The sequence below is a fragment of the Erpetoichthys calabaricus genome, chromosome 6 (assembly GCF_900747795.2).
Source record: "Erpetoichthys calabaricus chromosome 6, fErpCal1.3, whole genome shotgun sequence".
In the NCBI taxonomy this organism is placed as follows: Eukaryota; Metazoa; Chordata; class Cladistia; order Polypteriformes; family Polypteridae; genus Erpetoichthys; species Erpetoichthys calabaricus.
Window position 1 is genome coordinate 145,505,938 of NC_041399.2, and position 15,571 is coordinate 145,521,508.

General features: G+C 36.9%; 1 protein-coding gene across 1 annotated transcript in view; it reads left to right on the plus strand.

Moving 5' to 3' along the window:
* gli3 (GLI family zinc finger 3) overlaps window positions 1-15,571 on the plus strand; it is a 352,191-nt gene that overhangs the window by 28,199 nt on the left and 308,421 nt on the right. The window contains exon 2 of the mRNA XM_051928834.1: window positions 11,568-11,730. Coding sequence (XP_051784794.1) covers window positions 11,607-11,730 — 124 coding nt within the window. The 5' untranslated portion in view covers window positions 11,568-11,606. The remainder of the gene's footprint in view (window positions 1-11,567; window positions 11,731-15,571) is intronic.

The following is a 15,571-nucleotide window of genomic DNA, read 5'->3' on the forward strand; positions in this document are numbered from 1 at the left end:
AAAAATGTATATTCTTTCTTAGGATATAGGTCATAAATAGTGTATGCTACAAATAGCTTGTCTAATCAGCAGAGGTTGAATAGAATTTGAAATAATGGCTTGCTGTCTTGTGAAAAATCTCACCTTCTTAATTTTGAACTTCATGTCCCATCAGAGGTGGCATCAAGCACTGATGATGCTGGTGTGTTACTTCATATTCACATGCATGTGGCATGGACCTTTCCAGTTGTGTAGCCAATGCATAATTAGATCCACTACTCATTCTAGTATTTGGTGCAGTAGGCAGCTTCACAGTAAATGATGTATTAGTACTTGGTGTACAATCCATTTGGAAATCATAAGCACCCATTTACTTTTATATTGTTCGTTGTTAGGATCTGCTGTTCTTTTACATGTAATTTGTGTGGTCAGTGTTATACAGAAGTGTTATTATACTAAGTCTTTAAGTAAGTAGAATACTTACATGCTTGAATTTTTGTATTCACTCTATAACTCAGTTATGTTAAAGTTAATGCAACATTGACATGGTAGTATTACAGGGCTATAACCATTTAATATTCACTGAGATAAGCCATATGCAGAAAAAAGTTTTTTCTGTGTTCAAATGGGAATCAGTTTTTCACAAGACTTATTCTTATGAGAAGTTTATCCATCTACTTTCACTTTAGTGATACCAGTTCTGCTGGCGTGGCTGTCTTAGATGAGGCAACTGGAGTAACTGGAGAAAATCCATGTGGATTTCTACATAGTCAGTGACACAGTCAGCAGCGCAAGTCCAGTCTCTGGAGCCGTGACTTTGTAGACTTAATCACTCTATTATTCTGTTCATCTGCCAATAAAATTTTCTGCTGTTGTCAGAAAGCTGTCTGTCAATATTGCAGTTAATTGAAAGATAAAGTCACTAAAATCTGAATTTGTCTTATTTTAACCAGTTCAATTCAAATTGTGCAGTGAAAAATTAATTGTCACATATATTGTATTTAAAAAATGATAAATGTGAAATGCATATTTGCATACCTAGGCAATGATAGAAGTCTTTGCTTTCATTATTTTTAGATTACTACAGTGTTTTGTTTAAATTAATGATAATTGATGGCAAAAGCTATTATAATAGAATAGTTTACATTACACTGTGATCCTGAAGTGGATTAAATAGGTTTGTTAATGGACTGACATTTTTTACATTTTTCTTTTTTTAGAAATTCACTTGTTTGCTTATAAACATACAAAGTATTTATTTATTATCACGTCTTAGACTATTCCCATTAAAGTTAGTGTATCATTCTTGTATTTCAAGTAAAGGTGATGTTTTCTTCTATCATGTTGAAATAAAATAAATGTATCTTAACAGACATTCGAGGACATAGCTGATGAAAATCAAAAGTATATTTTCATGTGAAACAATATTGGCAAACCAAACAAAACAATAAACAAACAAACAAAAAATAACTTGTAACTTAAAATAATAAGATCATTTTTAGGAGTTTAAGATAATGAGGAATTGGTTGTTGTTTGTTTTTTGAATACTAAAATGAAGTAGAAATTATAGACTCTTCAAAATCCATCCATCCACTTTCTAAATTCCAACTTCTCAAAATAAAGTCGCTAAATAAATAATATAAAATATTATTTTTTGGTATAGGTCCAATTTTCAATGTATTTTGGAACACCAGTATATATAGGATTTTAAAATTGATTTTTTCTAGATAATGTTATATTATGTTGAAATCAGATCAATACTGTTCACTTGGACTTCAAGTTTTGAAGTGTTATTTTTTGTCACGCTATAGTTATACTCCTCAGCTGTGGATGAGCTAACCCTAACCCTTTTTATACTTGGTTTACCAATCTCCTTGTCTACCCAGCTGTTTATGCTTACTTATAATAAATATTGGATTCATTTCAATATTTTTGATTTTGAAGGAAGAAAAAAGATATGTATACGGGCTGATTACTAATAGATTTATAACAAAATTATAATTAATTTTATATAATTCTAATTGAGTGTGGGTGTGTACATAAGTGGACCAAGTAACAAACTGGTGCTCTGTCCACTCCTGTGTCCTGCCATGTGCCCAACACTGAGAGCAAGGGCTTCAGTCTTCTGTAACACAGACTGGATAAATAAGTTGGAGGATGTGTTATATACTGTATAGATTTAATGTTAATTTAGGTATATCCAATTATGTGATTGTTGTTCATGGGCAAACAATGGTGAGCACTACTACTGTCTAACAGCTGTCAGGTCCCATGTTTGACTTCCAGCCTTGCAACTGGATTTCTATCTTGTAACTACAGATTGAGGTATTTGATTTTAGTCATAGAGGATTTAGCACTGGTGTTATAAAGAACTAGCCAAAGTATTTGGCATTTCCCAGGTATATTTGTATAAAATATTAAGGTAAGGAAGCAAATATTTTTTGCTTTTAAATGTTGCCCCCTTTATTACTGTTGGTTAAAATACAATTGTCACATCCATAATCTATACTACCTCTGTGATAACTCTGAATTTGGCTGCTCTCATGAGTCAAGAATTTGTACTTTTTATGGATGGTTGCATTCCACAGTTTGTATTTTCTGGTTTAGTGTGGTCTCACAAATATATATGTCATTTAATTTTAATAAACTGGATGGCTTGTTACACAATTGGAATTCATAGACAATGGAAAACAGGTTCCTGTATTATTAGAGGAGACAGCACCAGTGGCAGTATTCAACAATGTTATAAAGATGATTAAAAGTTGATGCATTCAATATTGATTTAAATTTGCTATTACGACACTGTATTGTTATCAAAGCCTAAAATTATAACTGTCCATAAAATGGACATAAAATAGTCATAAAGTGGACTTGTGTAAATGCCTACCAACAAGAAACAGTAAAAATTATTAATGCCGTATTCAGGTTTTCTCTCTCTCTACCATATTGTGAACAGCAACTTGGTATGCACTAAAAAAGTTTCATTCTGTTTCATTAATGATATGCAGATAAGCAACAGTGCTGGCTTTTTAAAAAAATCATGGTTTGTCTTGATAAAAAATAATGTCTTCAGTTCTTTTCTCATTTATTGTTACTTGTACACAGTGCAATGAAATTCCTTTCTGAACCTTTGACCAAGGGTTCTTCAACACCATACATCTCTTTTGGAACCGCATCTTTCTCAGAAAAGGATCCAGATGAATATAAATGATGGGGAAACTGTGTCTTGGAAATTCACCATGGCTAAACACAGCCCACACAAAAGATACATTCATACACAAAAGCTGTAATCCAGTGAGGTAGTGAAATTATTACCCAGATTAGTTGAGAAGATAATGTTGTACCAGCGGGCTTAGATGAGATCCCACAAAACTGCATGCTGATAAAAGTGACCTCTATCAGATCCCAGCACACTTCTACCATCTGATGGGAATAACAGTTAACAGTGGTTTTTACTGGTTAACCCCCTCCCCTCAGATTTGTCATATAGCCTGTATTTTAACAAGGACTAATGGCAACATGCATACAAAATTTTATTCAAATCAGTTCAGTCATTTTTGCATGATTGGTTTACAAACAAACAAACAAAAAGACAAACATACAGATGATAGAATTGTCATGGACTACGTGATTATATTACCATCTAGTCAGTCAGTCATTATCCAACCTGCTATATCCTAACACAGGGCCATGGGGGTCTGCTGGAGCCAATCCCAGCCAACACAGGGCGCAAGGCAGGAACAAATCCCGGGCAGGGCGCTAGCCCACCGCAGTATCTTACCATCTAGATGTACAAAACGTAGGAGCTTATAAATTAACAATGCCTAATGTCAATAGTAACATATATACATTTATTTCAAAGCCCCTTATATAAGCGATCAGATATTGGTGTTGTTTGTGATAATGGAGGCATCCAGAATTAACCATAGCACAGAATTGTCCTCAACTGCAGTTAATGTACATTCCATTCACTTTATTACTGTTCCAATATGTGTTAAATGTGTTTTTACTGTGTTCATCACATTTTAGTTGTTCGGTCTTAAAATCCCATTGGGTGGCATCTATTTAGTGTTTCTAATTTGTTTTAATAAACTAGGCTTTTTGAGCATCTCCACTAACCTGCAGTTCAGCTTTGTCACTAACACATATTGTATCTTTAGAACAGTCTGCCTCATGTTTTAAAAAAGCATCATGAGCTTACCCATACAGATATCTATCTGTACCTACCACACATCTACCACACTATATGTTTAGTGTGGAAATTCTTAACTATTCTATAGATTTTTATTTGAAATGAACATACATTATAGAGGAGATAATTTCCTCACCATTGAATTTTGCTGGGTCCAACAACAGATTGCATTTCCTTTATGATGCATTTCTTGTTCTCACCAAGGGTCTCATTAATATTATATGGTGCGCTCTGCACAGCATTGAAGAGCGGGGTCTGGGAAAGGTGTAAGGCTCCAGTGTCTGAGCAGGTAGCTCTTATGTGGCATTTTCAGATGCATCCTGGATTGCCGCAGCGACCTGTTCTTGGGCCAGTGTTAGTTTTCCTTATACCTTCTTCCTGTAGCTGAAATTTTAATTTCTTTTGAAGATATTTCATATCAAGTTCATGCTGATGATATTCAGCTTTCATGCTGTTTTAAACCACAGTATCTCCATACAGTATCTGTCCTGATCAAATGCCTGAGTGAAGTTAATAAATGGCTAGCTGCTCATTTTTTACAGTTCAATTCTAAAAAAAAACTGAGGTTTTAATTACAGTAATCCCTCCTCCATCGCAGGGGTTGCGTTCCAGAGCCACCCGCGAAATAAGAAAATCCGCGAAGTAGAAACCATATGTTTATATGGTTATTTTTATATTGTCATGCTTGGGTCACAGATTTGCGCAGAAACACAGGAGGTTGTAGAGAGATAGGAACGTTATTCAAACACTGCAAACAAACATTTGTCTCTTTTTCAAAAGTTTAAACTGTGCTCCATGACACGACAGAGATGACAGTTCCGTCTCACAATTAAAAGAATGCAAACATATCTTCCTCACCGTGCAGCATGTCACCGTGCAGCATGTCGCTTCAGGAAGCAGCTGCACAGAAGGTAGCAACGTGAAGATAATCTTTAAGCATTTTTAGACGAGCGTCCGTATCATCTAGGTGCGAACAGCCCCCCTGCTCAATCCCCCTACGTCAGGATCAGAGAAAGTCAGCGCAAGAGAGAGAGAGAGAAAAGTAAGTTGGGTAGCTTCTCAGCCATCTGCCAATAGCGTCCCTTGTATGAAATCAACTGGGCAAACCAACTGAGGAAGCATGTACCAGAAATTAAAAGACCCATTGTCCGCAGAAATCCGCGAACCAGCAAAAAATCTGTGATATATATTTAAATATGCTTACATATAAAATCCGTGATGGAGTGAAGCCGTGAAAGGCGAAGCGCGATATAGCGAGGGATTACTGTATTGCCACATTACTGTTTCACTCAACTTTAAATCTGGAACATAGAACCTGGGTGTTATGTTTGACCAGTTTTTAAATCATGATGCTCATGTTCAGTCCTTATCTTCTTCGTCTTTTTATCATCTGAGGATTATATCGAAGCTAAGAAAAATAGTATCAAAGGTTCAAATGGAGACATTAGTGTATGCTTTTATTTTTTCATGTCTTGATTATTGTAATTCTTTATTTTCATGTTTAAACAACACGCCACTGCTGCGTCTTCAGTCTATTCAAAATCCTGCTTCTCGATTGTTAACCCGCTCTAGCAAGTGGTCTCACATTATCTGATTTTCTCTTTTATTGGCTTACAGTAGAATTTAGAATCCATTTAAAAATTTTAGCAATCACCTATAGAGCTCTGCATGGTCAGCCACCACAATATTTCAGATTTTTTACAACATTATACAACCAGTCACCCACTTAGGTCATCTAACCAGGGCCTCTTATTGTTACACATACTCGAGCTCAAGACTCGTGGGGATCTGGCATTTCAGTCCGTTGCACTTAAATGGTGGAATAGCCTTCCTTGTGCTTTACAGGCTGCTGATACACTTCCATCCATCCATTATCCAACCTGCTATATCCTAACTACAGGGTCACGGGGGTCTGCTGGAGCCAATCCCAACCAACACAGGGTGCAAGGCAGGAAACAAACCCTGGGCAGGGAGCCAGCCTACTGCAGGGCATGCACACACACCAACTACACACTAGGGACAATTTAGAATCACCAATGCACCTAATCTTCATGTCTTTGGACTGTGGGAGGAAATCGGAGTACCCGGAGGAAACCCACACAGTCACGGGGAGAACATGCAAACTCCACACAGGGAGGACCCGGGAAGCGAACCCGGGTCTACTAACTGCGAGGCAGCAGCGCTACCCACTGCGCCACCATGCCGCCCGCTGATACACTTGATATATTTAAAAAAAAAACAGTTGAAAAGGCACCTTTTTATGTTATTTAGAGTAGCCATTTATGGCTCTTCCGTTTTATGGTTCATTTGTTGAAACATTTGTTTAATTTTATTTTTTAATGTTAGCAACTATATGTTTTAATTGTTTTCTATGGTGTACAGCTTTTTGTGACTGTTTCTGCGAAAGGTGCTTAATAAGTAAATAAAAAAAACAACATGTAATGACATAATTGCTGTTACAATAAATAGTGCATAATATAATAAACTGTGGGTTTTGCCAGTTACCTTACCAAGAAGCCTATTATCTTGTACAGTACCATGAGAAAGTTGTCTGCAAATGCTACTTTGTCTTGAAATAAATGAATCATGGGTTGACTATTGGCCACTGAACCACGAGGTTTGTCAGTCTCACCGTGACATCGAGGATGACTTGTGTGTTAATGGAATGTTGTTATATTGAACAAAAGCAGTGTCCTTCTCGATAGCTGCCCTTATAAGTGCTGTTGATTACCCTGATTAAAAACCACATGGCCCTTGGGAACTTAAAATCAGCTTGTGGGCCAGCCACCATCAGGGGCAAAAAAAAAAGTTCCTAAAAGCTTTCGTATAAGGCCAGTTATTTAGTTTTCAAGCTGTGCCAAGCAAGCCATATTGTGTCAAAAAATAAGCTGTGATTAGCACATGATATTTAGTATTTTCTGTATGCAGGGAGTGAGTCACACCTGTGTTTTCACACTACTTTGGTTTGAAAAATGACAACAGGTACAGTATCTGATATACACTGACAAAGAAAACCAAAATGTTCTTCAGTGCAAATAGTCAGCATTAACCCATCTTAAAAGTGAGCTGAATTAAATTCTGTTCCAAGGTTTTTATAGTTAACGAAAACTAAAATCAAAACTGAAACTATTATTAAAAAAATATTTTCGTAAACTGAAATAAAATAATTAACAAAATCGAAATGAAAAACTAAAACTAAACAAAACTATTAAAGTAGCTGGAAAGACTTACTGAAATAAAATAATAATTTACTAAAATAATTTTAGTTTTCATTTTTGAATGAATATTCTTGCTGTTAGTTTTTAATCCTTATAACTTTTAAACTCTAAAACTGAAAGTCATCCACCACGAGCCGCCCGCATATATTTATCCAGTGAAAGGCGGCTGGTGAAGGAGGGCGGCTGTTCATACAGCATTTGCGGTGACAGAGCAAGCTGAATACACAGGTAAAGCATGTGGAATAGAAGCGATTTACGTACCGCCTTTCTTTGCACTTGTTGTATATCAAGATGTAATTCAAACGTCTGAAACTGGAATGTGGTGGTCAACAAAAACTTTACTGTATAGACAGAAAAATCACGAGTGAGTAACGTTTCAGTTTATTCCTCAGGTGCCTGCTTTTTGTTGACAGTAATTCATCTGCCACTTCACATACGAAGTATAGAAAAAGTATAATCATGAAAAAAATTCGACCTCAAGATTTTGATGAATCTTGACGTTGTAGACCTCCCCAAGTCCGAAAATACCGTTTTTTGGAATTATGTCTGTGTGTAAACATGGTAACTCAAAAACACAACTAGATAGATGGATGAAATTTGGCATGTGGTTGTTACACCAAAATTGTAGATTAACTTTTGGGCCAAATCCATCAACCGGAACTGGTACTTTACCTGAACACATAACTCAATTTTTTTTATTCATGCAGCTGCAGAGTCAAATTTAATAAACTTTACTTTTATAATAATTGATCAATGTATTATTAATTTGATTTGATTTGTTGTTGATGGTTCTTTAATTTACATAATATAATCATTGTCTTGCAGTTTACTCCTCAAATATCCATCCTCATATCTGAGTACATGAGAAAGTCGAGGGGAGACCACTCCCGATTTTTGAAATTAAAACAGCACTAATCGAGAGACTGACTAGGTCGTAATACAAGATCAGCATATTGTTGCTAACCAATCATGTTTGCTTTAAAAATGTCATTTAACAACGAAGTGATACAAACCTTGTAAAATTCCTGAGTTGGCAATGTCCCTACTGAACTACAGGTAGGTAGGCAAAGAGAGTCTGCCAAGTGATGAAAAGCTAAACATACTAATGTGTTTTTTTTATTTATGCTATATTTATTAATTTATCTTTTTTAGTTAATATTCATCATTATTAATAGCAGATATTGTTAAAAGAATCCAATAGCAGAATTATGTTTTAAAATATTTGTCCCCATTTTTTCAATGTTTCTCTCTCTCTCAAAATAGATAGTTGAAATATCTTATTCTTTTTGTTCTTAACATCAGCCATATCATACATATTTGCGTACATGGAATTTTTCCTGCTTTCATCCAAACCTGCTTGGGTAGGCTCCAGGTTCCTGTGATCCTGCTCTGGATAAACAGGTTTAGATAATGTATATATTGTTCTTAATCTCAGATGCTGTCTCTGTTGTTTTGTGCCTGCTTATTACCTGCTCTTGCTCTGCTCATTATGGGTTTACTGTTCTTATGGTGGGCTATTCAAGTGTCACTGCCCCTAACCTTGACACTACATGCTTGTTTTTCTTTGTTTCCAACTAGGTGGGATATGCACACTGATTCAAGCCTAAGAGCCTTGTTCTTCCTAAGCCCCTGTGATTTTCATGGTCACACCTGTCACAACACAGTAGATTCTGGTTTTTGATTTTTGATCTTTTCAGGTCTGCAGGTGGCAAAATTCTGTCTATAAATTGTTTGTGCCTGAGATGGAATCAGAGATCAGTATGGCTGGTAGAAAATAACAAAGCCAAGTATTTGAGATTTTTGAATGCAATATTGAAGGCATTCATTATAAGCACTTTGTTGTTGGAGCAGGATATGTTGTGTGCTGTAGACATTTAGAGTAAAAAACCCTCACACTTTAAAATTCACCTAAAGTTCATTACAAACTGGCCCATTCTGGGCAATAAAAGGAAAAGAAAAAAGTGCCAACAGTCAGCGCAGATTTGTTCAGCACAAATGACAGAAAATATTTTAAAAATTACAAAATTGTGTGAAATTGTTCATATTCAGTATCTGGTTTTGATTATGTTTGTTTTTATCAGACAAAAACAAAACCAAATAGTAAACTGTGGCATGTAGTGTAGTAAGCTTCCACTAACATTAAACTTATATTATATCCAAACTCGTTAAGTGTACAGTTCTGTCTCATTGTGACATAAAAACTAAACTCCATAGTAGCTCTTTAACCATACTATAATTACTAAAACTAAAACTGAAACTAATATATATAAAAATGAAATAGAAATGTCTTTGTAAAATAAAATCTGAACTAAAACTAAAAATGCACGATGAAGGAAAACTAAAACTAAACTGAATTTCCAAGTAAGGTCAGAAAAATTTAGAAATAAAAACTAATATAAAAAGGCAAAACTATAATAACCTTGCTCTGTACATAGTATTTGGTAGTTTTGAGCTTTAATATGACCCGCAAGGCGAAGCTCTCAATTTACCAGTCGATCTATGTTCCTACCCTCACCTATGGTCATGAGCTATGGGTAGTGACCGAAAGAACGAGATCGCGAATACAAGCGGCTGAAATGAGTTTCCTCCGCAGGGTGTCTGGGCTTTCCCTTAAAGATAGGGTGAGAAGCTCAGTCATCCGGGAGGGGCTCAGAGTAGAGCCGCTGCTCCTCCGCATCGAGAGGAGTCAGATGAGGTGGCTCGGGCATCTGATCAGGATGCCTCCTGGACGCCTCCCTGGTGAGGTGTTCCGGGCACGTCCAACCGGGAGGAGGCCCCGGGGAAGACCCAGGACACGCTGGAGGGACTATGTCTCTCAACTGGCCTGGGAACGCCTTGGGATTCTCCCGGAAGAGCTAGAAGAAGTGGCCGGGGAGAGGGAAGTCTGGGCATCTCTGCTCAAGCTGCTGCCCCCGCGACCCGACCTCGGATAAGCGGGAAACAATGGATGGATGGATGGATGGAGCTTTAATATGTTTGTCATGTCAATACACATTATAATAATGGCTCATTTCCTATCTTGATCAAACGTGACGTTATTTCCCAGTTTCTGTGTGCTGTGTGTGGATGGTTTAGAGAAGCCGTAAATACATGAAAAGTTTCTGGTCAGGTTTTATGTATGGTTTTTCTATTAGCCATGATCCATCTCACTAATTCTGGCATTCCACTGAAAGGTGATGTGAATTAAAAATTGTTGCAGCTCACAGCTGATTGATCATTTCATCATAATCTCAAAGCATGCACATATCGTGTATTTTTATTTTTGAACTCGCACTATAAAGTGCTAAAACTGACAGTAACAATCACTTATTTATTTGTTGGTTTGACTTGAAAGAGCAGCAGGATTTCCCCACTATATTAAGCTAAACTCTTTTTAAATTGTAATTCTTTTAACTCTGTGATAAAACTGAAGCCCTGTGTATAGTATATTTTATTTTCTTCCATTTTCAAGTAGTAGAAAAAGACTGTCATTTGATTTTTATTATGATAGTGTTGTTTGGTTGGCCTTTATTTTCTTACAGTATACAATATGAGAGGAGAGAATAACTAATTAATTCCTTGGAATTAACTTTTTTATAATGCTGAGGTGACAAACAATAGCAGCATTTTTCTTCCCTCTGGTCTCTATATTATATACTATAGATAAGTATGTGTTGAAATAAAAATAGAAGCATTCTTCAATTGAGGTCATATTTTTTCCTAAAGTAACGTGTGCTCTTACATACTTTTTGTTTGTAACTGCTGTCAAGGATCAAAGGTTCTGCTTGGTCTTAAGGGAGAAAATAAAGAGTAAATGCAGTTGTTTGATGTGCATGAAAATGTGAGCATTTAGAAGGGCTGGGCATACAGTCTTAAAAGCTTAGTAGTTGGAAGTAAATTGTTTGCTAATTATGCTTTTCCTGCAAAAGATGATTAAAAAACACATTCATTTTTTTATAGCTTGTATTTTTTTTAATGCTTTACTTCACTGATAAAACCAGTTTTGTTTTATTAAGTCAGTGCATATTAAACTGGTCAGTTATACCAATTTTTTAATTACTGCAATATATATTTTGAGTAGTTTATATTTGTTAATGTTAAAAACTGGATTATGGATGTGTTTCATTTTGTAATTTTGTATTTACTTAGACAAAATGTGCGGGCTTTTCATCACTTTTTTGTTCTGGTGCTTCTTATAGGTGTTCACCTAACGAGATTTAAAGTAATGATCAGAAATCATGGAAGCCCAGTCCCATTCCACTTCCACAGTTGAGAAGAAAAAAGCTGAACATCCCATTGTGAAAAGTTCAACACGAGCAGATGTCAGCGAGAAAGCAGTTGCCTCCAGCACTACTTCCAATGGTGAGTAGCTGGTGAGATTTTCATACTGCCTAAATCATCCATTCTCATGTTTAAATTTTCTTTTGCACATTTTTGTACTCTTTGTATTTTTCTGCCTATGTCTTTATCTCTGTTGGACAACAAAATGACTGCAACTGGATTTTATAAATACCATGTAAATACTGTACATAAATATTTGTAATATTACTTTGCAGAACTCTGAAAGTTCAAGTAGACTTCTATGAGATTTAAAATAATCAATCCTGCAACATTTTTATAGTGCTGCTGTTTATTATTGTACAAAAGATGAAGCATTAGATATGATTGGCTGACTTTTCTAAAGCTACATTTATTTAAACTTGTGGATTCACTTAATAGTAGACACAGGCCTGCATATTGCACCTGTAGCTGCTTGTGGTGTTAATGAGCATGAGAATTTAAATTGTTCATAAAATATAGGATAATACTGATCCTTCAGATCTGTTGAAAATTTAAGTTCAGATAATTGCCTGCCCACTTTCTTTGTATATTTTACATGTTTGTCAATATTTCTTTTTGTGTTTTTCTGTGGATATTCTGACTATTCCCCTACATACCAAAAACATTCATGACAAGTTAACTGGTGACTTCAGATTTGCTATGGTCTTCAGTTTCCTCTGAATTTAGTAGATGTGAAAGAGGATTCATGGAAATGCGTGTTGTTGATCATTTGTTATTATAATAACAGAAATATTTCATGAAATTGTACATCCATTTTTGTGACTAGTAAAATATTTATGACCAAAACTATTGCAGTAGCATCATTCCAAAAAAATATTAAAATATTAAAATATAAATAAGGGAGGCTTTTCAACAGCTGTTTTCCAGACTAGTTTAGTTCACCAGAATTGTCCAGAAGAACAATTTAATTACAAATTACAAATTACAATATATGATTGACTAAACTTCCAGAAGATTAGGAATTAGCATAGTGGATATTCACAAATCAGTACCAGATTCATTGCAAAGATATAAAGCAATGTGAGGCAGAGTTGTAAAAAGTAACATGAAAACATGATACAAATCAAGTTAACTGATATACTGTGTCTGTCCTTACTAATTATTGGATTGGTTTTTAATGGGAGATAGTAAAATAAAAAAATAAAATAAACTAGAAACTGACGACAGAACATGAAATAGCAGTTAAAAGTTGCTTGAGACTTGCCTAAGTGTTGTATCTTTGTGAGATCACACAGTAAATACATACATAACATTTATAAGATGTTTCTACCTCTAGGTGATTTAATATGACTCTAAAATTCTTACAGATATATAAAGGTTAAAAAACAACAGCAATAGGAAGAGCATCAGAAGATAAGAAGTTACCAAATATTTGGTCAGCATTGATGATTTGAGGTGTGATTTTAAAACTCAAGCTGTTCCATGCCTATATCCAAATCCTCATATGTATTATTAACAAGTAAAAATCTTGAAGTCCAAGAATACAAAGTGTAATTTTACAATGCTGCTAATAACAAAAGTAGTGCATGCAAATATTAAAAGAAATTTGAAAGCGTTACTTAAGTACCCTAGTTTGATTAAATAATCCATCTGATAGAACATTTTGGTGTGTATTGGACACATTTTTAACTATACTGCTGACCGGAAATATATTCACACCACTTGTAAAGAGATACATCACTCATCTTCTGAAGCTACTGTCCTGGATTATTTCTTTTTGAAGTGAAAAACATTCTATGTATGTACAATACACAGGTAACATATTAGTTCTGTAATAACCAATCTCCATTTTGTTACCTGGATTCAATTTCATCTAAACAGCAATGGTAATCATTTGTGCAGTTTTTGGTTTTGGCAAACACAGTACCATTAAATCCTATTCAGAAGTATTAGATAGATAGATAGATAGATAGATAGATAGATAGATAGATAGATAGATAGATAGATAGATAGATAGATAGATAGATAGATAGATAGATAGATAGATAGATAGATAGATAGATAGATAGATACTTTATTAATCCCAATGGGAAATTCACATACTCCAGCAGCACCTTTCTGATACAAAAAACAATATTAAATTAAAGATTGATAATGATGCAGGTAAAAACAGACAATAACTTTATATAATGTTAACGTTTACCCCCAAACCCCCGGGTGGAATTGAAGAGTCGCATGGTTTGGGGGAGGAACGATCTCCTCAGTCTGTCAGTGGAGCAGGACAGTGACAGCAGTCTGACGCTGAAGCTGCTCTTCTGTTTGGAGATGACACTGTTTAGTGGATGCAGTGGAATTTCCATAATTGATAGGAGCCTGCTGAGCGCCCGTCGCTCTGCCACAGATGTGAAGCTGTCTAGCTCCATGTCAACAATAGAGCCTGCCTTCCTCACCAGTTTGTCCAGGCGTGAGGCGTCTTTCTTCTTAATGCTGCCTCCCCAGCACACCACCGCGTAAAAGGGGGCGCTCGCCACAACCGTCTGATAGAACATCTACAGCATCTTATTGCAGATGTTGAAGGACGCCAACCTTCTAAGGAAGTATAACCGGCTCTGTCCTTTCTTACATAGAGCATCAGTATTGGCAGTCCAGTCTAATTTATCATCCAGCTGCACTCCCATGTATTTATAGGTCTGCACCATCTGCACACAGTCACCTCTGATGATCACGGGGTCCATAAGCGGTCTAGGCCTCCTAAAATCCACCAACAGCTCCTGGTTTTGCTGGTGTTCAGGTGTAGGTGGTTTGAGTCGCACCATTTAACAAAGTCATTGATTAGGTCCCTATACTCCTCCTCCTGCCCACTCCTGATGCAGCCCACGATAGCAGTGTCATCAGCGAACTTTTGCATGTGGCAGGACTCCGAGTTGTGTTGAAAGTCCGATGTATATAGGCTGAACAGGATCAGAGAAAGTACAGTCCCTTGTGGCGCTCCTGTGTTGCTGACCACAATGTCAGACGTGCAGTTCCCAAGACGCACATACTGAGGTCTGTCTTTAAGATAGTCCACGATCCATGCCACCAGGTATGAATCTACTCCCACCTCTGTCAGCTTGTCCCTAAGGAGCAGAGGTTGGATTGTGTTGAAGGCGCTAGAGAAGTCTAGAAACATAATTCTTACAGCATCACTGCGTCTGTCCAAGTGAGAGAGGGATCGATGTAGCATATAGATGATGGCATCCTCCGCTCCCACCTTCTCCTGATTTGCGAACTGCAGAGGGTCGAGAGGTGTTGAACCTGTGGCCTCAGGTGGTGAAGCAGCAGCCTCTCCATGATCTTCATCACATGTGATGTCAGAGCAACAGGCCGGAAGTCATTCAGCTCACTAGGACGTGAAACCTTTGGGATTGGGGTGATGCAAGATGTTTTCCAAAGCCTCGGGACTCTCCCCTGTTCCAGGCTCAGGTTGAAGATGCGCTGTAGAGGACCCCCCAGCTCTGATGCACAGACCTTCAGCAGTCGTGGCGATACTCCATCTGGACCCGCTGCTTTGCTGGCACGAAGTCTCCTCAGCTCTCTGCTCACTTGCGCTGTTGTAATCATGGGTGGGGGTGTCTATCCTATGCTGGTATCAGCAGAAGGATGTGTGGAGTGTGCAGTACTCCGAGGTGAGAGTGAGAGTGGGTTAGGGTGGTCAAACCTGTTAAAGAAGTTGTTCATTTGGTTTGCTTTCTTCACATCTCTCTCGATGGTGGTACCCCGCTTTGAGCTGCAGCCAGTGATGATCTTCATCCCATCCCACACTTCCTTCATGCTGTTATTCTGAAACTTCTGCTCCAGCTTTCTCCTGTACTGCTCCTTCGCCGCCCTGTGCAGGACTCAGAGTTCCTTCTGCACACGCCTGAGCTCATGCTGATCACCGCCT